At 38.2% G+C, this 21,223-nt stretch overlaps 1 protein-coding gene across 1 annotated transcript in view; it reads left to right on the top strand.

The window, feature by feature from the left end:
- The window catches only part of gpat2 (glycerol-3-phosphate acyltransferase 2, mitochondrial), a 208,386-nt gene that overhangs the window by 161,468 nt on the left and 25,695 nt on the right, over positions 1 to 21,223 (top strand). The window contains exons 16-17 of the mRNA XM_028798187.2: positions 16,401 to 16,478; positions 16,982 to 17,107. Coding sequence (XP_028654020.1) covers positions 16,401 to 16,478; positions 16,982 to 17,107 — 204 coding nt within the window. The remainder of the gene's footprint in view (positions 1 to 16,400; positions 16,479 to 16,981; positions 17,108 to 21,223) is intronic.

The following is a 21,223-nucleotide window of genomic DNA, read 5'->3' as shown; positions in this document are numbered from 1 at the left end:
CAGAATACCACGCCTTGTAGCGGGCTTGTTTTGTAACTTAATCTGAAATTTGAAACTGTCCGTTTCTGTGCACCACTGGACACCCAGGGCACGCTCTATGGGAATGAGACTGTGGCTCAAATCTAAGTCCTTTTGTTCATGAGCTCTGTCTTCTTCAGGTATAGACAATAAAACGTCTCTGTTGTTACTTACCCACTAATTAACTGAAATCCCCCTTTTAGGCATAGAGCTTGGAGGTCCTTTGCCAGCTTTATAGCTTGTTCTTCTGTTGTCACTGACCTTAAACAGTCATCCACGTAGAAGTTATTGAGAACGGTGTTAACTGCTTCCTCAGGAAATGTATCTCTGGCATCTTCGGCCGTTCCATGCAAAGCATAAGAAGCACAACTAGGTGAAGAAGTAGCACCAAAAAGATGTACTGTCATTTTGAATTCTTCAAGGTCTTTACTTAGATTACCTTCAGGCCACCATAAAAAAATGTAAAAGATCAGTGTCTTTATCTGGTACTTTAACTTGGTAGAACATTGACTTAATGTCTGCCATTAATGCTACTGGCTCTTTTCTGAATCTTGTAAGGATGCCAATGAGTGTGTTAGTTAGGTCGGGGCCTTTTAATAATTGCTCATTAAGTGAGATTCCCTGGTAGGTGGCTGTACAATCAAAGACCACTCGAATTTTATTTTTCTTTGGATGATACACACCGTGATGTGGGATGTACCACACTCTGCCTTCATTGCAATTTAGGCTTTCTTTGGGTACCTTGACAGTGTAACCCTTGTCTATAATGTCTTTCATGAAGGCTTTATAGTCTCCGTGGAAACCTGAATTCTTGGTCAGTTTTCTTTTGAGTCCAATAGCATGCTGTTCAGCAATACAGCGATTGTTTGGCATTTTCAGTGTTTCATCCTTCAAAGGCAAATTTAAACAATAATGGCCACCTACCAGTCTTGCAGATTCTGAGGCTATGCGCATGAACTTGATGTCCTCCTGTGACATCTCCTCCTTTTCTTCACAGCTGCGCTCTGGAAAATCTGTGTTATACTGTTGCAGCAACATATCCTCAATCTCTGTTATTGACACACGATTGATTGAATGTTTGGGCATCTTACCACTTTGTTTTGTGAGGTCATCAATCTCTTTGTATGGTCCACCAACCACCCATCCAAGTGCAGTCTTCATAGCATAGGGTCCACCTCTTTGGCTAGGTATGATTCGTGACTGCTTGAAGATTTCTGGGTAGTTGATTCCTATCAAAAGATCAACTTCAGAGTCAATATGAGATAGACATACCTCTTTAAGATATGCCCACTTATCGATATCTTCTTGTAGTGGAATATTTTCTCTGTCCCCTGGAATGGAGACCTGTGTAAAGACCTTTGGCAAATCAAAATATTTATCATCATTGAGACCACAGACTTGTAAATCTGATAAGACAGAACTTTGAGTTAGCACTTTTGAGTCATCATCATAGTTATTCATAGTTTTGAGAAATACTTGTGTTCTTCTCCCTTGAAGGTTTAATTGTCTCTGGAGCCTTTCAGTGCAAATTGTTACTGTACTGCCTTGGTCTATAAAGGCATATGTTTCTACATACCTTTCGCCTTTCTTAGATTTTACCTTAACAGGAACTACTTGTAGTGCACATTCTTCTCCGGCCCCAGTAAAGTTACAAGTTCCAGTCTCAGTTTCCCTTTCCCTTTCAGTAGATGTCGCCACACTAGTTGTAGATTTAGACGTTGCTCCGGAATCTTTTTTGATATGCAGGATGTCTGGGTGCTGAAAAGAACATGTCTGACATTTCATTCTTTCTTTACAGTTCTTACCAAGGTGCCCCTGTTTGAGACAGTGAAAACATAAACCTTTACATTTTAAAAAGTCAATTCTTTCTTTATGTGGCAGTTCTTTGATTTTACTACATTCAGCAAGAATATGTTGATCACTGCAAAATACACAAGGCTTTTTAAATGCACATGTATCATTAACAGTCTTTTCAACCAAGGTTTCTCTTGCCTCCTTTTCATTGACGTCGGAAATACTTGTGGTAAAAATACTTCCCGATCTCTGTCCGTATTTCTGAGGAGACTTACTTTTGTCAGTCTTTTCCTTTTTCTCCGTGCTACCTTGTGAAATGTCTCCATAAAAGGGATCCATCATCATCCTTACCTGATAATGTAAAAAGGTGATTAGGTGATCAATACCCGCCCTTCTTGCTTCTTTTTCTTTAAATTCAAAGGCCCAGCTTCGCCACTTGTCTCGTAAAGTATATGGGAGCTTAGAGATTATTATACAAATATCTGGATTGTCATTGAATGCGTCGCGACTCCCTGCGCTTGCCATTGCGTCTATACAGCTATCAAGAAAAATTGCATATTCTCTCAAGAGCTACACTATCATTTTGTTTTATTTGAGGCCACTTCAATGCCCTTTCCATGTATGCATCAGCTATGAATACTTCATCACCAAAGTAAGTTTCAAGTTGCTTTCTGTCCTTTTGATAACCTCGAATTGGTGGCAGTCGCACACAGCCTTTAACTAAGTCCTGAGCAGGACCTCTTGTGAATTGGATCAAATAATCTAATTTATCTTTAGGGTTTTGTAACACATCCCCAACAGCGTTATCAAAGGCTCTAATGAAGTCTGCATAAGTCAATAGGTCACCTGAAAATAAAGGGACCTGCCTGTGTGGTACTTCGCCATGCGGCGATGGAGGTGGTTGAGTAGTAGCCATGTTTTGTTGGGTTAACGATTTAGCCATTTCGGTAATTGCTTTCTGACATTCAGCTTGATTCTTCTGATATTCGGCTTGATTTCGCACTAGTACATCGTTTCTAGAGCTTCGAGTGTCGATTTTTGCGCTAGTTGTGGGTTGTTCCTGCCTCTCCACTTTAGCTTTAAGATCATGTAGCATTTGTAGGATACTATCAAATTCAGTGCGTTCAAGTGTGACTGTAGAAGAAGGTGATGATGCAGCAGCGGCGCTTTTCTGGGCTAAAGAGTTACATTTAATATCCAAAGCGCACTTTAACTGCGGAGAAGCCTTTCGCACCTTTGACTTTGAGCGATTCCATTCTTGTAATTGCATCTCTTCGGATTGATTAACTAGCTGTTCGTCGGATTTATGTGTTAAGTCTGTTTGCATCTTTCAGCCATAGGGTTGTAACATTAATAAATTCGCTCCAATTCTTAGAGCTTTCAGCGAATGTCGTTTTCTGTTTCTTAATCGCGCCTTCTTTACTCAGTGTTGATATCAGCCTATGATGTAACTCTTCTATCTCACTGTGCGTCTCGCAAAAATTTTCAAGTCTTTCTGCTACTTCTGAATGATTTTCTGGAGTATTTTTAAGACTTTCTATTTCAGCTATGAGCACAGAAAGTTTATCTTTCCTCTGACTTATGTGACCTTTAAGATCTCCGATTACATTCTCTGGCTTCGAGTCTGTACTCAAGTCACTACTAACTTCACTGGAATTATGCTTAGACATTGCCATGGCAACAGTGCAAATGACTGACAGCTGGTTCTCTTGTCAGCAACAAACGTCACAATCGGAACGTTCAAACAAAGCAGATACTTCCTTATAGCGAGGCTTCAAAAACTCGGGCAAAAGCGATCATCCACAAAGTCTTTTATAATATCACAGTCTCTTAAAATCTTCTCAAGTTCAGTTGCGGCGACCTTGCTCTCATTACGATAACGCTGAGATAGAAGGTAAGAGCACAGTACCTCGGGATGACTCAGTTCTTTTTCTTTCGTTGACGAGTTCAGGAGCAGAAGCGTCCTCTGTCCTCAGATGGTAGATTCCAGTTTCAAGGCCTTAAGATGGCTAGTTTTCTGACGAAAATGTAGCTGCGTTTTCCCAAAGTTTCCAAAATTCAGCAGCTCTAACTCAAAAAATGGGATTCAACAAAAGCCTGACGTGCAGAAATGATTCCACAGACAAATTATCTTTGTTTTCTAAAGTTTAGTTAAGTTTCAAAGTAAAACAGTTCACACAAAAAAGAAAATTAAAATAGCAAAAAAAAGGAAAAAAAATGATAATAATAAGAAATTTAGTTCTAAGCTTAATCTTGTTACATCTAAAATCGTTACTAAACACTTATAATTTCTGAACCATTTTAAAACGGTCAGAAAACTGTATGCTTATCCCTTTTCTAAACTTAAAATGGGTTTATCAAGTCCCTCTTTACTGGGACCTGTTCTATGGACAGGTATCTCAGACTATCTTAAAGAAAGACCTCAGTATGTGTGTCTTGGGAACTGCACGTCTGACATTGTGGTCAGCAACACAGGAGCGCCACAGGGGACTGTACTTTCTCCAGTCCTATTCAGCCTATATACATCGGACTTCCAATACAACTCGGAGTTCTGCCACGTGCAAAAATTTGCTGACGACACTGCTATCGTGGGCTGCATTAGGAGTGGGCAGGAGGAGGAGAATAGGGACCTAATCAATGACTTTGTTAAATGGTGTGACTCAAACCACCTACACCTGAACACCAGAAAAACCAAGGAGCTGGTGGTGGATTTTAGGAGGTCCAGACCCCTAATGGACCCCGTGATCATCAGAAGTGACTGTGTGCAGATGGTGCAGACCTGTAAATAACTGGGGGTGCAGCTGGATGATAAATTAGACTGGACTGCCAATACTGATGCTCTGTGTAAGAAAGGACAGAGCCGGTTATACTTCCTTAGAAGGCTGGCGTCCTTCAACATCTGTAATAAGATGCTGCAGATGTTCTATCAGACGGTTGTGGCGAGCGCCTTCTTCTACGCGGTGGTGTGCTGGGGAGGCAGCATTAAGAAGAAAGACGCCTCACACCTGGACAAACTGGTGAGGAAGGCAGGCTCTATTGTTGGCATGGAGCTGGACAGTTTAACATCTGTGGCAGAGCAATGGGTGCTAAGCAGGCTCCTATCAGTTATGGAGAATCCACTACACCACTAAACAGTGTCATCTCCAGACAGAAGAGCAGCTTCAGCGACAGACTGCTGTCACTGTCCTGTTCCACTGATAGACTGAGAAGATCATTCCTCCTCCAAACTATGCGACTCTTCAATTACACCCGGAGGGGAGGGGGAGGGGGGGGGATGGGGGTAAATGTTAACATTATACAAAGTTATTGTCTGTTTTTACCTGCATTATCAATCTTTAATATTGTTTTTTTGTATCCGTATGCTGCTGCTGGAGAATGTGAATTTCCCCTTGGTATTAATAAAGTATCTCTCTATCTATCTCTCTCTCTATCTCTCTCACACTGTTTCTTAGTTACAATAAGAAGATTCTATCTCTTACTAACTTATAGGGAGAAAAGACTATACCATTGTCTATGACTATGGAAGAAATTATATTCTATTCAACTTAAGCAAACATTAATATGAGTTTAACTGAAAACTTTAACTTTCTAAGATTGACTCTTACAACTCAATACCTCTGAATGAAGAAACAGAAACAGAATATTAGTAAATTTTGCAAATTTATGAAAAATAAACTAAAATATTAAATTTACATAGTTTATTTGGCAGTGATTAGGGTTTGGAGTCTTTTTGGGTATAACATGATTCTGTCATTCTTCTCTGCAGATCCTTTCAAGCTCTGTCAGGTTGGATGGAGACTGTCAGCAGACAGCTATTTTCAGGTCTCTCCAGAACTGTTTGATTGATTTCTAAGCTCAAGAATTCTGGACTGAAGAACATTCCCAGAGTTGTCCCTATGCCATTTTTGTGTTGTCTTCGTTTTGTGTTTAACACTAGAATTACCAGAGTCTACAAAAAAACTCGTAGATTCGGCCCACCTTAAAACCGTTCTCACCTCTCTTTTTTTGTCTTCTAAATGTGCCAATTAAGACGAGCAGTAAGCAGCCGGCAATCCCATCCCCCACCGTCGCAGAACATTCACTAAGTTTTCCCAGCGCATGCCTTGTTTGATTATCCTGAAGTGCTGGAGTTTTAGAGTGGAAATAATAGATCGCTATTTGGAACAGATGCATTTCATGTGTGTTCAGTTTCTACAGTAATCTGTGTAAACACATTTTTAAAACAAACGTTTTTCATATTTTAGTAGTACATGACAAAATGTAGGCATAAACTATATAATTTATGAAGCCTGAAGTCCAAAGAGCAAGTACACTTTCACAAAAGATTCAAGGAATAGACAACAGCATCATTGGCATAATGGTAAGATTTGCTGATTTGTAATCAAGAGTCCCCGGTTCGATCTCCACTCACTCCTATATTTGCTGTTTTCAGTAGTGAGCTGCTCCTTTTGTTAATATTATACAGTACACACATACATTTGGTTTGTGTCTGTAACACACGATGTGCATCTATAGGACTTGTAAAAGTTACCTTTTTTTTTTTTTTTTTTTTTTTTTTAACTTTTATTCTTTCTAAATCACGATCACAATACATACTACCGCCCCCCACACCCCCCAAGGGGGATCTGACGCTGTTATTTTTCATTTGAAACGGAATAACTGGAGATGTGAGTGGTGTTTTGAGACAATGGAACTGGACATTCTCTCATCTGGAGGGATAAAAGCTGACACACAAATGCTGGTGAATCTGCCTTCTTCGTATCTCACCGTCACTTGATTTTTTTTTTTTTTTTTTTTTCATTCAGCTTTATTGAGTGTTCCTGCTCATGCTGAATTAGCTGTGCACCTTATGGTGTATGATGTCAAAAAAAAAAAAAAAAAACACGTAGGTATATATGATATTTGGAATTATTCGTTTTATGACCTGTATAGTACATTTCGGAAAACTTTGTGGCACGGTGTTATACTATGTGTTTTTATTAAGTTTAATGTCACTGTTCTCTGTGCCCACTGTTACGGATTCATTCATACAGGCAGACCAAATATGATACACAGGGCACAGCATCTTCATTTAGAATTGCCGAGCCAAGCACAGGACTAGATAGCCACAGACAACTGGAGAATTGAATAGTCAGCCTAGAGACAGACTAGTGTATATTTCTGTCTTCTGTCAGCACAGAAACCTTTCCTTGTTGGGAGAATGGGAACTGTATATGGGCATTGTGCTATTCCTGTATGTTTGAAGGTGGGGTTTGAGTACTGTCCTGTCCTTGTTTGGATCGGAGCCAAGAGCCTGCACATGGACCAACCTGTATTTAAGAATGGACACCTATGGCCAACACTTTGAAGCTTCCGGGCGGAAGAGTATGTCTTCCGTCTGAGGCCGAGCAGAAGATTGTCTTCTGTCCGGCTAAAATCCTTTCAGAGTGGCAACGAAAAATGACGGACTGCACAGATCAAGAGTCCCACGGCTTGATATGTCTGTCATAAGCTTCCCGTTTATTGACGGTTTTACGCGGCATTACAAAGAGCTAGAATTATCCTAACTTGTCGTGTAAGCTTGTAACCATCATTTTGCATGCTGGGTGGGATAATACTTTTTTTATTTAAATTCAGGTTATTAAAACGCCGCAATTGAAAAGAACACATTTCCAGAGAGCTAATGCCTCTTACGGAAACACACGGATGCAACATTATTCATTTGCATAACATGTTGCGGTTTGTAATCAGTGACTCTGTGTTTTTTTTTTTCCCCCGATCTTGCCAGTCCACACATGTTGCTGTATGCTATTTCTTTTGTATTCCAGGACATGCAGAGGACAGAATAGTACAGAGCAGTAAGTTCAGCGCTATATGCAATCATCAGATTCAAATGTTAACTGTTCACACACACTCAAGGATCGTCTTTCCTACATTTACAACGTGTGTACCTGTTACAATGTACACGCTTCTCTCTATTCTGTGGTTCCTATTACACACCTGAAAGAGAGACAATATATGTGAAAACATCACAGTAATGCAATATTATTTGCAAACGAACAGCGTCAGATCGGGTGTGGATTTATGTTGGCACTATTACTGAAAGAAAAAAAAGATCAACATGTGCGTTGATCCTGCAGCACTGAATAAGCTCATGCGCTCTAACATTCCCCCACCATCAAACCCCCCCCCCCCCCCATCTGACTCCAAGAAATGGCACAAGTACAGATGCAAACCAAGTGTGATCAAGAGTCCCCGGTTCGATCACCACTCACTCCTATATTTGCTGTTTTCAGTAGTAAGCTGCTCTTTTTGTTACTATTATACAGTACACACATACACTTGGTTTGCGTCTGTACTTGGGCTGTTACTTAGAGTCAGATCAAGGTGGGGAATGTTAGAGTGCGTGAGCTTATTCAGTGCAGCAGGTGATCTTTTTTTTTTTTTTTTCTTTCAGTACATGTGCCTTCCCTATTTATTTATATATCTAGTGACTTTTCTGCCTGTCTGTCTCTCTATTATGCAGTGCTCTGTCTGTCTGTGTGTTATGGATCTTAAAAATAAGTTAAAAGGACACTTGTTCATGTTAATTGCAGTCTCAATTGTTAAAAAATATTTTAAAAGGAGCATCCCACATGAAAATATAACGCTCTCATTAACTGACAGTACAACCCAATTTATAAATTTTATGTCCGTTTGAGGTTAAAAAGAAAAAAGAAAAAAAACTTTCTCCTCAACGGTGAATCGAACTCGGGTCTCTGATGGACAGTAAGCCTGCTGCGCTCTGAAACGGCAAATCTTACCGCTACACCATGGAAGCTGTTGTATTGTTCTTGAACCTTTTGTGAAAGTGTTTGTTTAATGTTTGGACTTCATGCTGCTTCACACATTCTATAGTTTATGCCTACATTTTGTAACATTTATTACTAAAATATGAAAAAGTTTGTTTTAACAATGTGTTTACACAGATTACTGTAGAAACAGAACATACATGAAATGCGTGTGTTCCAAATAACGATCTATTATTTCCACTCTAAAACTCCACTCCCAGATAATCAATCAAGGCATGAGCTGGGAGATGCTCGTGCACATTCTAAGTCGGTGGGGGGATGTAGTAGCCGGCTGCTTGCAGCTTGTTTTTATCGGCACATTTAGAGGACAAAGGACGCTGGCGGAGAGGTGTGAATGGTTTTAAGGTGGGCCGGATCAAAAAGTTTTTTCGTAGACTCTGGTAATTCTAGTGTTAAAGTCATTGTACTGTGGGAAGGTGTACATTTGGCCAAGTCTGGATGCTTTGGAGCAGATTTTCCTTAAGGATATCTCTGTACCTTGCTCTGTTCAGCTTTCCCTCAACCCTTACTAGTCTCCCAGTCAAAGCCATGTAAAAACAACCTTTAACTTTAGAATGTTATTGCAAAGATAATGAGTGGGGTATGGTTTCCTCCAGACGTGACACTTAGAATCGATTCCTAATAGTCCAATAACACCATTTATTTCTATAGCACATTTTCATACACAGAATGTAGTTCATAGTGCTTTATGAGATGTCAAAGAAATAGTTACAAGAAAAGAAAAACAAGTTAAATTAGGCAAGACTAATAATGAATAATAAAAAAACAAATCAGTAAAAGCTTACATAATATCAATATGTAATTAGTAGAAAAATAATTATTCTTTACATTTATAAAGAGCTTTTCTCACACTTCAAAGTGCTACCATGCAGGGAGTTCATGTGATGTAAACCAATGATCTCCTTACTGCGAGACAGCAACACTACCACTGTGCCATGTGTGTGGAAAAAAGTAGAGTCCTAATATATAACATTGTTTTCTAAGTCTGTAAAGATGAGTATGATGATAAGGTCCAGTTGCTGGGAGAACAGAAAAAAAGATGCATAAAATTACTAGAATAGATCAAGAACATGCCAGGTGTCCAAGTGAGGCGCTTCATAGGAAGAGGCAGGCTCTGCATTCAGAACTCAACCTCTTAACAACTAAAGAAACTGAACAACTCCTTTTTAAATCAAGTCATCATTATGATGAACACGGAGAGAAAGCTAATAAGATCTTAGCTCAACAAATCCACAAGCAAGAAGTTCGCAGTGCAATCACCAACACAAACGGAGGCAAAATCATTGACCATAAAAATATACTGCACTCATTTAGAGACTACTATAAGTCCTTATATTCTACAGAGTTTAAAGAAGACAGTACACAATCTAATGCATTTCTGGATGCATTACAGATACCACAACTAGATACTCTCAGTGCAGAGGAATTGGACAAACCTTTGGCACTATCAGAATTACTAGATGCTATAAACTCACTTCTAAGTGGAAAGCAGCAGGCCCTGATGGCTACCCTGTCGAATTTTATAAGAAATTCTCAACTCGGCTAGCTCCCCTTCTATTAGCAACATTTACAATGGCTAGAGACAATAAAATTCTACATCAAATTTTTCGCCAAGCGTTAATTACCATCTTTCCTAAACAAAATAAGGACTTATTACAATGTGCATCATACAGACCAATTTCATTTCTGAATAATGATGTTAAAATACTCTCAAGTTCTGGCTAGGAGGATTGAGAAAGTGCTTCCTTTTGTAATATCACAAGACCAAACTGGATTTATTAAAGGCAGACACTTAGCTTCCAATCTTTGACACCTGTTTAATGTGATATATTCACCCACAAAGTCAAACACCCCGGAAATGATAATATCGTTAGATGCAGAAAAAGCATTTGACATGGTTGAATGGAACTACCTTTTCACTACATTGGAGAAATTTGGGGTTGGCCCGATCATTTGTGCATGGATCAAACTACTGTATACCAGTCCAGAAGCTTCAGTCTGTATTAACATTAATTCAGAGTGCTTTAAACTAGAATGTGGTACCAGACAGGGTTGCCCCTTGTCACCACTGCTTTTTGCAATCGCCATTGACCCACTGGCATTTCACTGTCGAATTGCTTATGAGATAAAGGGGATTATCAGAGAAGGACTGGAGAAGAAAATTTCTCTATATGCAGATGGTATGGTATTGTATATATCAGATCCACAAAATACTGTGCTTGCAGTCCTAACAGCATTAATAGATTTCAAAAGAATTCTGGTCTCAGAATAAATCTGAATTAAAGTGTGTTCTTCCCAGTGAATTCGCAAGCATACAATATTAGATTGGACACCTTACATTTTATCATCGCAGATCAATTTAAGTAACTAGGGGTAAACATCACAAACAAACATAAAGCTCTCTATCAACAAAATTTTGCTGTCTGTATGGAAAAAATTAGCGGGACTTAACATTAACAATTAACATTAAAATTAACATTGTTAAAGAGGAATATCTTTCCTAAGCTTCTCTTTTTATTTCAAAAAATTCCAATATACACCAAGAAATCATTTTTTATGAAATTAGTCCCAGCCATAACCTATTGAATTCTAAACATCCACGTATCCAAAGGGCGACCCTACAAAGACCTAAGGCAGAAGGCGGCATGGCTCTACCTAACTTTCAATTTTATACTTCTCTGCATGAGAACCACCTTTTTCCACCCTCTCAAATGTACACAGTTTTCAATGTCTGGAAAACATTAGGGATTAAATCACTTGGAGATCTGTAGTACTAGGGTGTTGTACCGTGTTAGCCATTATGAATGTAGAGAAAAGCCAAGCAAAATGACACCTTTTATTGGCTAACTAGAAAGATTACAATATGCAAGCTTTCGAGGCAACTCAGGCCCCTTCTTCAGGCAAGATGTAATCTTGGAGATCTGTACATAGACAACTTTTTGGCATCCTGCAAACAAGTACACTGCAAATTTAACTTTCCAGCAACACATTTCTTTCACTTCCTTCAAATTAGAAACTTTGCTAAACAGAGCCTGCTCAATTTCCCTCACCTTCCACCTACCTCTATGCCGGGAAAAATATTGATCCGTCTTGAGGATTCAGACAGTGTATCTGTAATATATAAAACCATATTACAGCCCCTCCCTTTCAAAAATCCAAGAGTACAATGGGAAAAGGATCTCTCACTCAACATCTCAGAAAAGGAGTGGAATGTAGCAATGCACAGAATTCACTCAACCTCCATATGCGCAAAGCATAGAATTATTCAACTCAAAATTATATATCGAGCGCATCTCTCTCGTTTAAAATTGTCCAAAATGTTTCCAGGGCAAGATCCAACCTGCAAACGCTGCAGTCAAGTTCCGGCCTCACTGGGCCACATGTTTTGGGCCTGCACCAAACTAAGATCATTTTGGACCAAAATCTTTAAATGCCTTTCAGACAGCCTTGGTGTCACAATCCCTCCTAATCCACTAACAGCTGTGTTTGGTGTACTTCCAGATGGGCTCAAAGTGGAGAAGGACAAACAAACAGTAATTTCCTTTACTACACTACTGGCACGTAGACATATCCTGCTCAACTGGAAGAATCCTAACTCACCTATTCTAAGTCAGTGGGTAACTGATGTTATATACTATTTGAAACTGGAAAAAAATCAAATTTGCACTTGGAGGATCTGTACAAAACTTTTTTAAAACCTGGCAGGATCTAATCAATAACATTTAAATTGAGGAGGCAGGTTCTTTCCCCTCTTTTACTCCATTTATCTTCATTCATTTATTAATTTACCTATGTGCTTATTTTTACTAACTTAGTTTTACTCTGCTAGCCTAGCTAGCTTTCTTTCTCAAAGGGGTGGGGGGTGATGTGTTTTGAACCTGTTTTTGTAAAACCTGATTTATTTGTATAGAATGTTATTTAAAATTAATAAAATAGACACTCTTGTTAAGTGGAAGAAAAAATGAAAGTATTCAATGGCCAAAACATCGCCGTGTCCCCAATAGGTATTCTACTTAACATAAATGTTCTTAAATCATTTCTCATTATTTCCAGACTTTTTTCTAGAGGATTTGACTCAGTGAGTTTCCTGGATAGCTGGGGCACTTGCCTTTATTCAAGCATTAGTTTCCTGCACAGTGCCTCAAAAAGAAAAGGCAGAGAAAAGTAGAAATTAGTAATGATTTTCAACTCCCTGAAGAATATAATTCTTTTCTTGGGTAATCCATTAGGCCTACAAATAAAATATAGCTATGAAAATGCCACATTAAAAAAGTGGGTTTTTAGGTGTTTCTTAAAATGTTCCACAGTTTTCTCATGGTGTAAATTATTCCAGATTTTTTGTGCATAAAAGCAAATGGCTGCCTTCTTTTATGGTTAGCTCTTGGAATAATACGCATACCACTATTAGAAGATATAAGGTTATGACTTGAAATGTAAGGGACAAGCACTACAAAATACAGGAGGGAGCAAAATTATTTAAAGCCTTATATATGATTAGTATTATTTTAAAATCAGTTCTAAAGGACATGAGTAACCAATGTAACAATGCTAAAACTAGTGAAATGTGCTCAGGTTTTCTTTTTTGGTTAAGTTTGTTGCCACTGCATTCTGAACTAATTGCAACTGATTGATGTCTTTCTTAGGTAGTCATGTTAGAAGTTGTGGACATTTTTTCTTTGGTGTCGTTTCTCGTGACTGAAGACAGAGAGATATATTTAAAGTTAGTAAAAATCTTTTATTCAAACACATCAGGCAAAGGTAAAATGACAGAGAAGCGCAGTCCTAGGACACCGCCCTTCATCTGCCCCCCGGCCAGGGTATCCCAAAGTTTTTATAGCGCTTTGTCTTGTGATTTTAATTACACAAGTACTGCAAAACAACAACAACGGTTAGTTCCTTAAAACAATATATAAAAGCTAAGCTTTTTCTTATATCTCTAACTAAGCATTTTCTTACAGTCTCCAATATTAGCCAAAGACAAATGTCACGTACCCCCTGTAACCTTGTGACTTCTTCACCCTGTCTCATTTACTTTGAGGAAGTTGACCTAGAAAACAGTTTGAATCATATAGAAACTGATTTTGTTGAGCCCTTGCACAATATATTTTTGTCAGTTCATAGCCTTCGTAACAGGGGCTTACAAGCATTGCTGAAATGAAAGTTTTTAGTCACCAAATACTCAGAGTACAAGGTGCTCAGGAGAACATCTTTCTTCTACAAAGGGCATTATAGTAATCTAGTTGACTAAATATATAAGCATGATTTAATATCTCTGCCTCTTAGTTTCATTGGAAATCTTTTCTCACAGTCTTGAGTCTTTTACTTGCCTCTTTGCAAACTCCAAGTGGTCTTTCATTTTTTGTCTGGCCACATCCTTACAAAGCCCAGATCAGAGGAGTGTTGCAGAGGTGGTGGTCCTTTTGGAAGCTTCTTCCATCTCCACACAGGTTCCCTGGAGCTCACCCATATTAACCATTGAGTTCTTGGTCACCTCTCTTGTCAGGGCAGTTCTCCCATGATTTATTTACTTTGGCTGGGCAGCCATCTTTAGCAAGAGTCATAGTTGTTCCATGATATTCCAGTAAAAAATTTTGCAAGCCACTGTGCTGTTGGGAAACCTCACTGTTGCAGAAAATGTTTTGTATTGTTTCCTTAGATCTGTACCTTGTTTACAATCATGTCTATAACCTCTGCAGGCAATTCCTTTCATCTCATGGCATGATTTTTCCTCTGTCAAACTTACTTTTGACAAGTGTGTGCCTTTCCTGTTATGTCCAATCAAATGAATTGACCACAGGCAGACTCTAAACAAGGTGTAGAAATATCTCAGTGAAGATCAATAGAAATGAATACCTTAGCCATATTTCAAGTGTCATAGTAAAATGTCTATATACATTTATTTTTTAATAAATATTCCAATATAATTCTGGGTTTTTAAGTGTTGTTTGATGGAGGGAAAATGAATATAGAGGTGCTGGTCATAAAATTAAAATATCATGAGAAAGTTGATTTATTTCAGTAATACCATTCAAAAAGTGAAACTTGTATATTAGATTCATTCATTACACACAGACGGATGTATTTCAAATATTTATTTCTTTTAATGTTGATGATTATAACTGACAACTAATGAAAGTCCCAAATTCAGTATCTTCAAAAATTAGAATATCAATTAAGACCAATGCAAAAAAAGGATTTTTAGAAATGTTGGCCAACTGAAAGGTATGAACATGAAAGTATGAGTATGTACACCACTCAATATTTAGTTGGGGCTCATTTGGCCTGGATTGCTGCAGCAATGCGGCGTGGCATGGAGTTGATCAGTCTGTGGCACTGCTCAGGTGTTATGAGAGACCATGTTGCTCTGATAGTGGCCTTCAGCTCTTCTGAATTGTTGGGTCTGGCGTATTGCATCTTCCTCTTCACAATACCCCATAGATTTTCTATGGGGTTAAGGTCAGGCGAGTTTTCTAGCCAATCAAGAACAGGGATACCATGGTCCTTAAACCAGGTACTGGTAGCTTTGGCACTGTGTGCAGGTGCCAGGTCCTGTTGGAAAATGAAATCTGCATCTCCATAAAGTTCGTCAGCAGCAGGAAACATGAAGTGCTCTAAAACTTTCTGGTAGACAGCTGCGTTGACCTTGGACCTCAGAAAACAGAATGAACCAACACCAGCAGATGACATGGCACCCCAAACCATCACTGACTGTGGAAACTTTACACTGGACCTCACGCAACGTGGATTCTGTGCCTCTCCTCTCTTCCTCCAGACTCTGGGACCTTGATTTCCAAAGGAAATGCAAAATTTACTTTCATCAGAGAACATAACTTTGGACCACTCAGCAGCAGTCCAGTCCTTTTTGTCTTTAGCCCTTAGCCCAGGCGAGACGCTTCTAACGCTGTCTCTTGTTCAAGAGTGGCTTGACACAAGGAATGCGACAGCTGAAACCCATGTCTTGCATATGTCTGTGCGTGGTGGTTCTTGAAGCACTGACTCCAGCTGCAGTCCACTCTTTGTGAATCTCCCCCACATTTTTGAATGGGTTTTGTTTCAATCCTCTCCAGGGTGCGGTTATCCCTATTGCTTGTACACTTTTTTCTACCACATCTTGTCCTTCCCTTCGCCTCTCTATTAATGTGCTTTGACCAGGAGCTCTGTGAACAGCCAGCCTCTTTAGCAATGACCTTTTGTGTCTTGCCCTCCTTGTGCAAGGTGTCAATGGTCGTCTTTTGGACAACTGTCAAGTCATCAGTCTTCCCCCTGATTGTGTAGCCTACAGAACTAAACTGAGAGACCATTTAAAGGCATTTGCAGGTGTTTTGAGTTAATTAGCTGATTAGAGTGTGGCACCAGGTGTCTTCAATATTGAACCTTTTCACAATATTCTAATTTTCCGAGATACTGAATTTGGGACCTTCAGTAGTTGTCAGTTATAATCATCAACATTAAAAGAAATAAACATTTGAAATACATCAGTCTGTGTGTAATGAATGAATCTAATATACAAGTTTCACTTTTTGAATGGAATTACTGAAATAAATCAACTTTGTCATGATATTCTAATTTTATGACCAGCACCTGTAAACCATGTAACATAAGGCTACAACATAACAAAATGAGTAGTGAAGGGGTCTGAATGCGCTGTATATGTAGTTGCATTTTGGGTTTTTAGTTGATTGAATTAACAGGAAGAAGTAGAAACAGTTATAGAGTCTTTTAAAGCTGTTTTTTTAATTAAGCTTTTCATTTTTGCAGCCTTGCCAGTCATTTTTGTGCATTGCAGAGGATGCTGTGGATAGTCTCGTACACTGTGGAGTACTAATAATGGAAGAGGTATTACTAGCCCCACTTTTTATCTACTCCACCCTACATCAAAGTACTTTCACCTTTTAGCATTTTTGAAATTTTAAAGTAAGTTTAAATATATCCGTTTCAAAATGGTCAATTACCCTTAAGTGAAACACTCTTGTTGACATTCAAGTGGGTTTTTATCTGTCTGTGAAAGTCTAACTTACCACATTTTATAAAGCAATACGTATGAAAGGCTTTATCTTTAATTTGAGTTACTACTCTTTGTGCAAAATATTTCGATATCTGACACTTTAAGTTTTGATTGACTTAAGAACCAACAAGTTACACAATGAATTATTATATATTTATATTTATTATATTCAAGTAAGAAGTTAATTGTACTATGTACCCATAATCATAAACTTGAATATAAATATACATAGTTTCTCAATAAATGAAATTGCTCAAAAACCATGTATTTACTGTATTTGATAATATTTTGAAAATTTAACAAGATTTCTACAATTTTTCTGTAAATGATGTAGGTTACTGAGAAGCTGATTGGCGACTTGGGGAAGAAGAAGAATCATGATCTTATGTGGAAATTTTCTGATTGCCTGTCAGGCAGTGATAGTGACTGTGAAACATCTGAAAACCTGAAGAGTTTTAAGGTACAGTACTTGTAAAATAATCTGGAAATACTAAGCAGTGCTATTCTAGTATGGCGAGTGATGTTTATGGTAAATCCAACATCACTAATCTAAAGATTTAAGCTATCAATTTATGAACAACCATTTGATTCTATAAGTTATTGTTCAAAACCAATGTGAATGAACATGCACTTCAATGATAAATCAAAGTTTGGAAAGACTTTCACTTCTTAATCCTTTTATTCTGAGAAATTTGTAGGAAGGTGTTACTCCACCAGAAATAACACCAGTAAAGCTGATTGTATGAAACTGAAATCAGTATTTTTGTGGTACCATTATCAACATTCACTACCACAAGACATTTTACAAACAAAATTACATTATCAAATGCACAAACAAATATGTAAGATAAAAGCAACAAATTAATATGAAAATGCGTGATGACACCAGTAAAAGCTTGGAATTATTCCTCACATGTACTAACAGCAAGTATCAAAAGAAGTTTTACATATCAAACATAGTTGTAACTTACAAGGAAGGATATGTGGCAAAAATGATAGATAAAATCACAGTGCAATGTTAAAGAAAATATTTCAAGGCGAGAAGACCTTATTATTATAGTATGCAGCATGTTTCACAGACCACTGCACTCTGTACACATGAAAATAATTACCTGATCCTATAAACACATTGAATTTAAGAGACTGCTGAAACTTGTGTTGAAGTTTGGGCCTTCAGTCTTGATTTGAATGTTGAGGCAGATTATGCATCATGAATAGACCATGGAAAATAGTTCTAGCAAATACAGTTTGAACTGCAAAGTTGAGTGACCCCTTGCCAAGAGTTTCATAATTGTTTTACAGTAGAAAGTCAGCAGTAACAGTCTCAGCTGTCTTGACAGGTTTGTATGATTATAAGCAGCAGAGATATACAAAAACCTGTATGCCCAAGCAGTCTACAATAAGTCAGTAGCATGCCTGTCAACACTTCCAATTCTAGAACCTTAATTCTGCTAGCCAGATATACTGTTAAGTACTTGTTTTAAAGAGCAAATTAACAATTTTCTAAACAATAGGCATGGTTTACCTTTTAGTTTACTTTGACACAATTCATCTACATTGTCAGTACCCGTAATCAGTTATTTGTCCTGCAATCATGAGCGCCGAAGCAGGTCAGTTTCACTTTACTGCAGGAGCTTTAAGTCTACAAACTGAGATGTTGACATGTTGGCAAGAGAGTAAAAGCAAAGAGCAAAGGTTTTAGAAGTTGTCTTCAATCCATTGTAATAGGCAATGTTTCGCTGTCAAATAAGATGAACAGTCTGCCATTATAGCAGGTCATGGAGAATAGAAGTTCAGTGGCATTTTGTGTTTTACGCAGAGCTGTCTTAAACCCAATATACTTAACATTGTTTTAATATGTAGAAAAAACACAGGAGGGGGTACTGGTCACCTACATGAATGAGAAATAGTGAAAAAGGGAGCATCTTGCAGGTTAAACTACAGGTTGTAATTCAGAAAATTGTGGCTGTTGGAATTTGTCCATGTTATTAACCCAGAGAGATGAATTACATCATTGTTATTAATATTTATGTTCCTCCCTCTGCACATGGGGACTTGGCAATGGAAATGATGTGTTCTGTCACTAACACTTTAATGAGGACTTGCTCCGACTCTGCAGTTATAATAGGTGGTGATTTCGACCATTTGACTTTGGAAGGAATAATGAAAAATTTTCAGTTTGTGTTTTCTCTCGTTGAAGTAAAAAGCTGAACCTGCTCTATGCAAATGTTAAACATACCTTTAAGTGTAAATGTTTGGCTCCTTTGGGAAGATCTGACCACAACCTGATTCAGCTTATTCTCAACTACAAACCTGTTATTAGATGACAATCTATTACCTCCAGTATAAAGGAAGCTGAGCCTGGATGGTGAAATGGCTCTTAATGACTGCTTCCAAGTGTCAGACTGTGAAAAGTCACTTGGGGATGATGTTGAGGGACTCAATCACTGCATCACAGACTATATTGACTTTTGTATTGACACCGTAGTACCCTCAAAGATAGTATGTTGCTTTCCATACAACAAACTCTGGATTACTAAGAAGCTAAAAGGTCTACTGAGTGAGAAAAAGAGAATATTCAAATTGGGTGACAAAGGGACACTGAAGGATGCATGGCATGTGCCAAAGAAAAAGCTGAGTGAAGGAAAGGATGCTTACAAAGCTAAAATAAATTCACTCAGAATAACATGGATGTCTGGAATGGACTGGGCATAATTACTGGACTCAAGCTATCCATGGCGCTCAGATGCAAGATAGGAATAAAATTAATACAATCTGACCCAGTTTTTAATAGATTTTCCCAGTGGTGCCTATGATGTCCTGGATAATGTCTGTTTGGCAAGCAAAAGTTTTTGAGACTTATGGACTATGTTTCTCATACGGATGTAAGCAACACTGGTACACCACAAGGAACAGTCCTGTCTCCTTTTCTCTTCACTCTGCACACCTCAGACTGTAAATAAAAAACCATGTCACGTCATTTGCAGAAACTCCCTGATTATTCTGCACTTGTGGGGGTGTATTGATAAGGGGATGAGATAAAATATAGAAGTCAGATGAAGAACTTTGTTTCTTGGTGCAAAGTAAATTCTCTGGACCTTAACATCAGGAAAAACCAAGGAACTGGTTACAGACTTACAGTGCACCAAAGAGTCTCTTTGCCCAGTCACAATTCAGGGAGTGGACATAGAGGTGATGCACTCTGACAAGTACTTGAGGGTTCACATGAATGACAGATTGGACTTGTCTCAGAACATAGAGGAACTATATAAGAAAGGGCGGAGCAGGTCGTTCTTCCTTAGGAGACTGTGTTCCTTTAATATGGGAAGCAACATCCTTCACATCTTTTACAATTCTGTGATGGTCAGGGCAATATTCTATGTTGTAGGTTCAGGAAAGGCTGACCAAATTAACAAGCTAACTAAAAGGGCAGGCTCAGTTATGGGACACACTCTGGACCTCTTGAAGGTAGTAGCAAAGGAGAGATTTAAAACAAAACTGAGGGCCATTATGAACAATACTGTATATCCTTTCTCTGACACACTAACACTGAGGACTTTTTGCCCATGATTCATTCTGCAGTAGTGTTTCAAACTCGAATGGGGCTACTTTTTGCCAACAGAAATACGCAAGTATACTGTTTCACTGTGACTGTCAAGTCATAAGTTTTCTTTTTTTAAAAATGTTCTTCCTTTTAATCATTCTGATGTGTGTTCAGACCATACTGTCTGTATATGTTTATCTATGTATTTAGACATTTAATTAGCTTCTGCAAAAAGTCAGACTTACCCTGGAGACAAAGTTCCACCCATTCATCTGTCTGTTTGTCTGTCCATCTATCCATCCATTGAATTCTTAAAGTGTCCTTCATTCCAGTGCTTTCTAATTTGAAGATGCACAGCATTTCAACATACCATAAGTAGAGCAAATAACCACTAGTGCTCTATTTTATCTTTTTTTTTTTTTTTTTTTTTTTCTTTTTTTCCAGTGATCACAGTGGTGGTCCGAGTGATCAAATCTAAACCAAAAACTTTGGAGAGCGGGTCCTGTTGGGGGTCTCATTTAAATTTATGAGACCATGATCACATTTAAAAACAGTTTTGGGTCTGGGGAAGGGTTGGTTCATTTGAAAAGTATGGATACGAATACTTCCGGAGCAAACTGTTCCACATCTAACATTGATTGTCATAGACTGTGGAAAGTATCTTCATATAGCATGCATATGTTAAATTGCATCACAAATTAATCTTCTGTTGAATGCACTCTGTCCTAACAGTATCTTAATTGTCCTTAGTTTGTAGTTCTGTATTTTTCTCAGTTTTCATATTTCTGCATTATTTTTAGCAGGTCAGTCATTGTTTCTAAAATGTATACATGACCATTCTGCAGGTGGTGTGTTGATCGTATGACAACTGTACACAAGTTTAAGCTGACCCCTTCAAAAATCAAAATAGTTTTAAATTTTGACAAGGGGGAAAAAACATAAAATTGTGTCATCACACCTCACATCACAATATAACAATGCGATGTAGAATTTTTAACATTAGTAAAATGAAATTAGTCACAGCCCTATTGC

The sequence above is a fragment of the Erpetoichthys calabaricus genome, chromosome 1, assembly GCF_900747795.2.
Source record: "Erpetoichthys calabaricus chromosome 1, fErpCal1.3, whole genome shotgun sequence".
NCBI classification, from domain to species: Eukaryota; Metazoa; Chordata; class Cladistia; order Polypteriformes; family Polypteridae; genus Erpetoichthys; species Erpetoichthys calabaricus.
The sequence above is the reverse complement of the archived record's forward strand: the minus strand, read 5'-3'. Positions and strand labels throughout refer to the sequence as shown.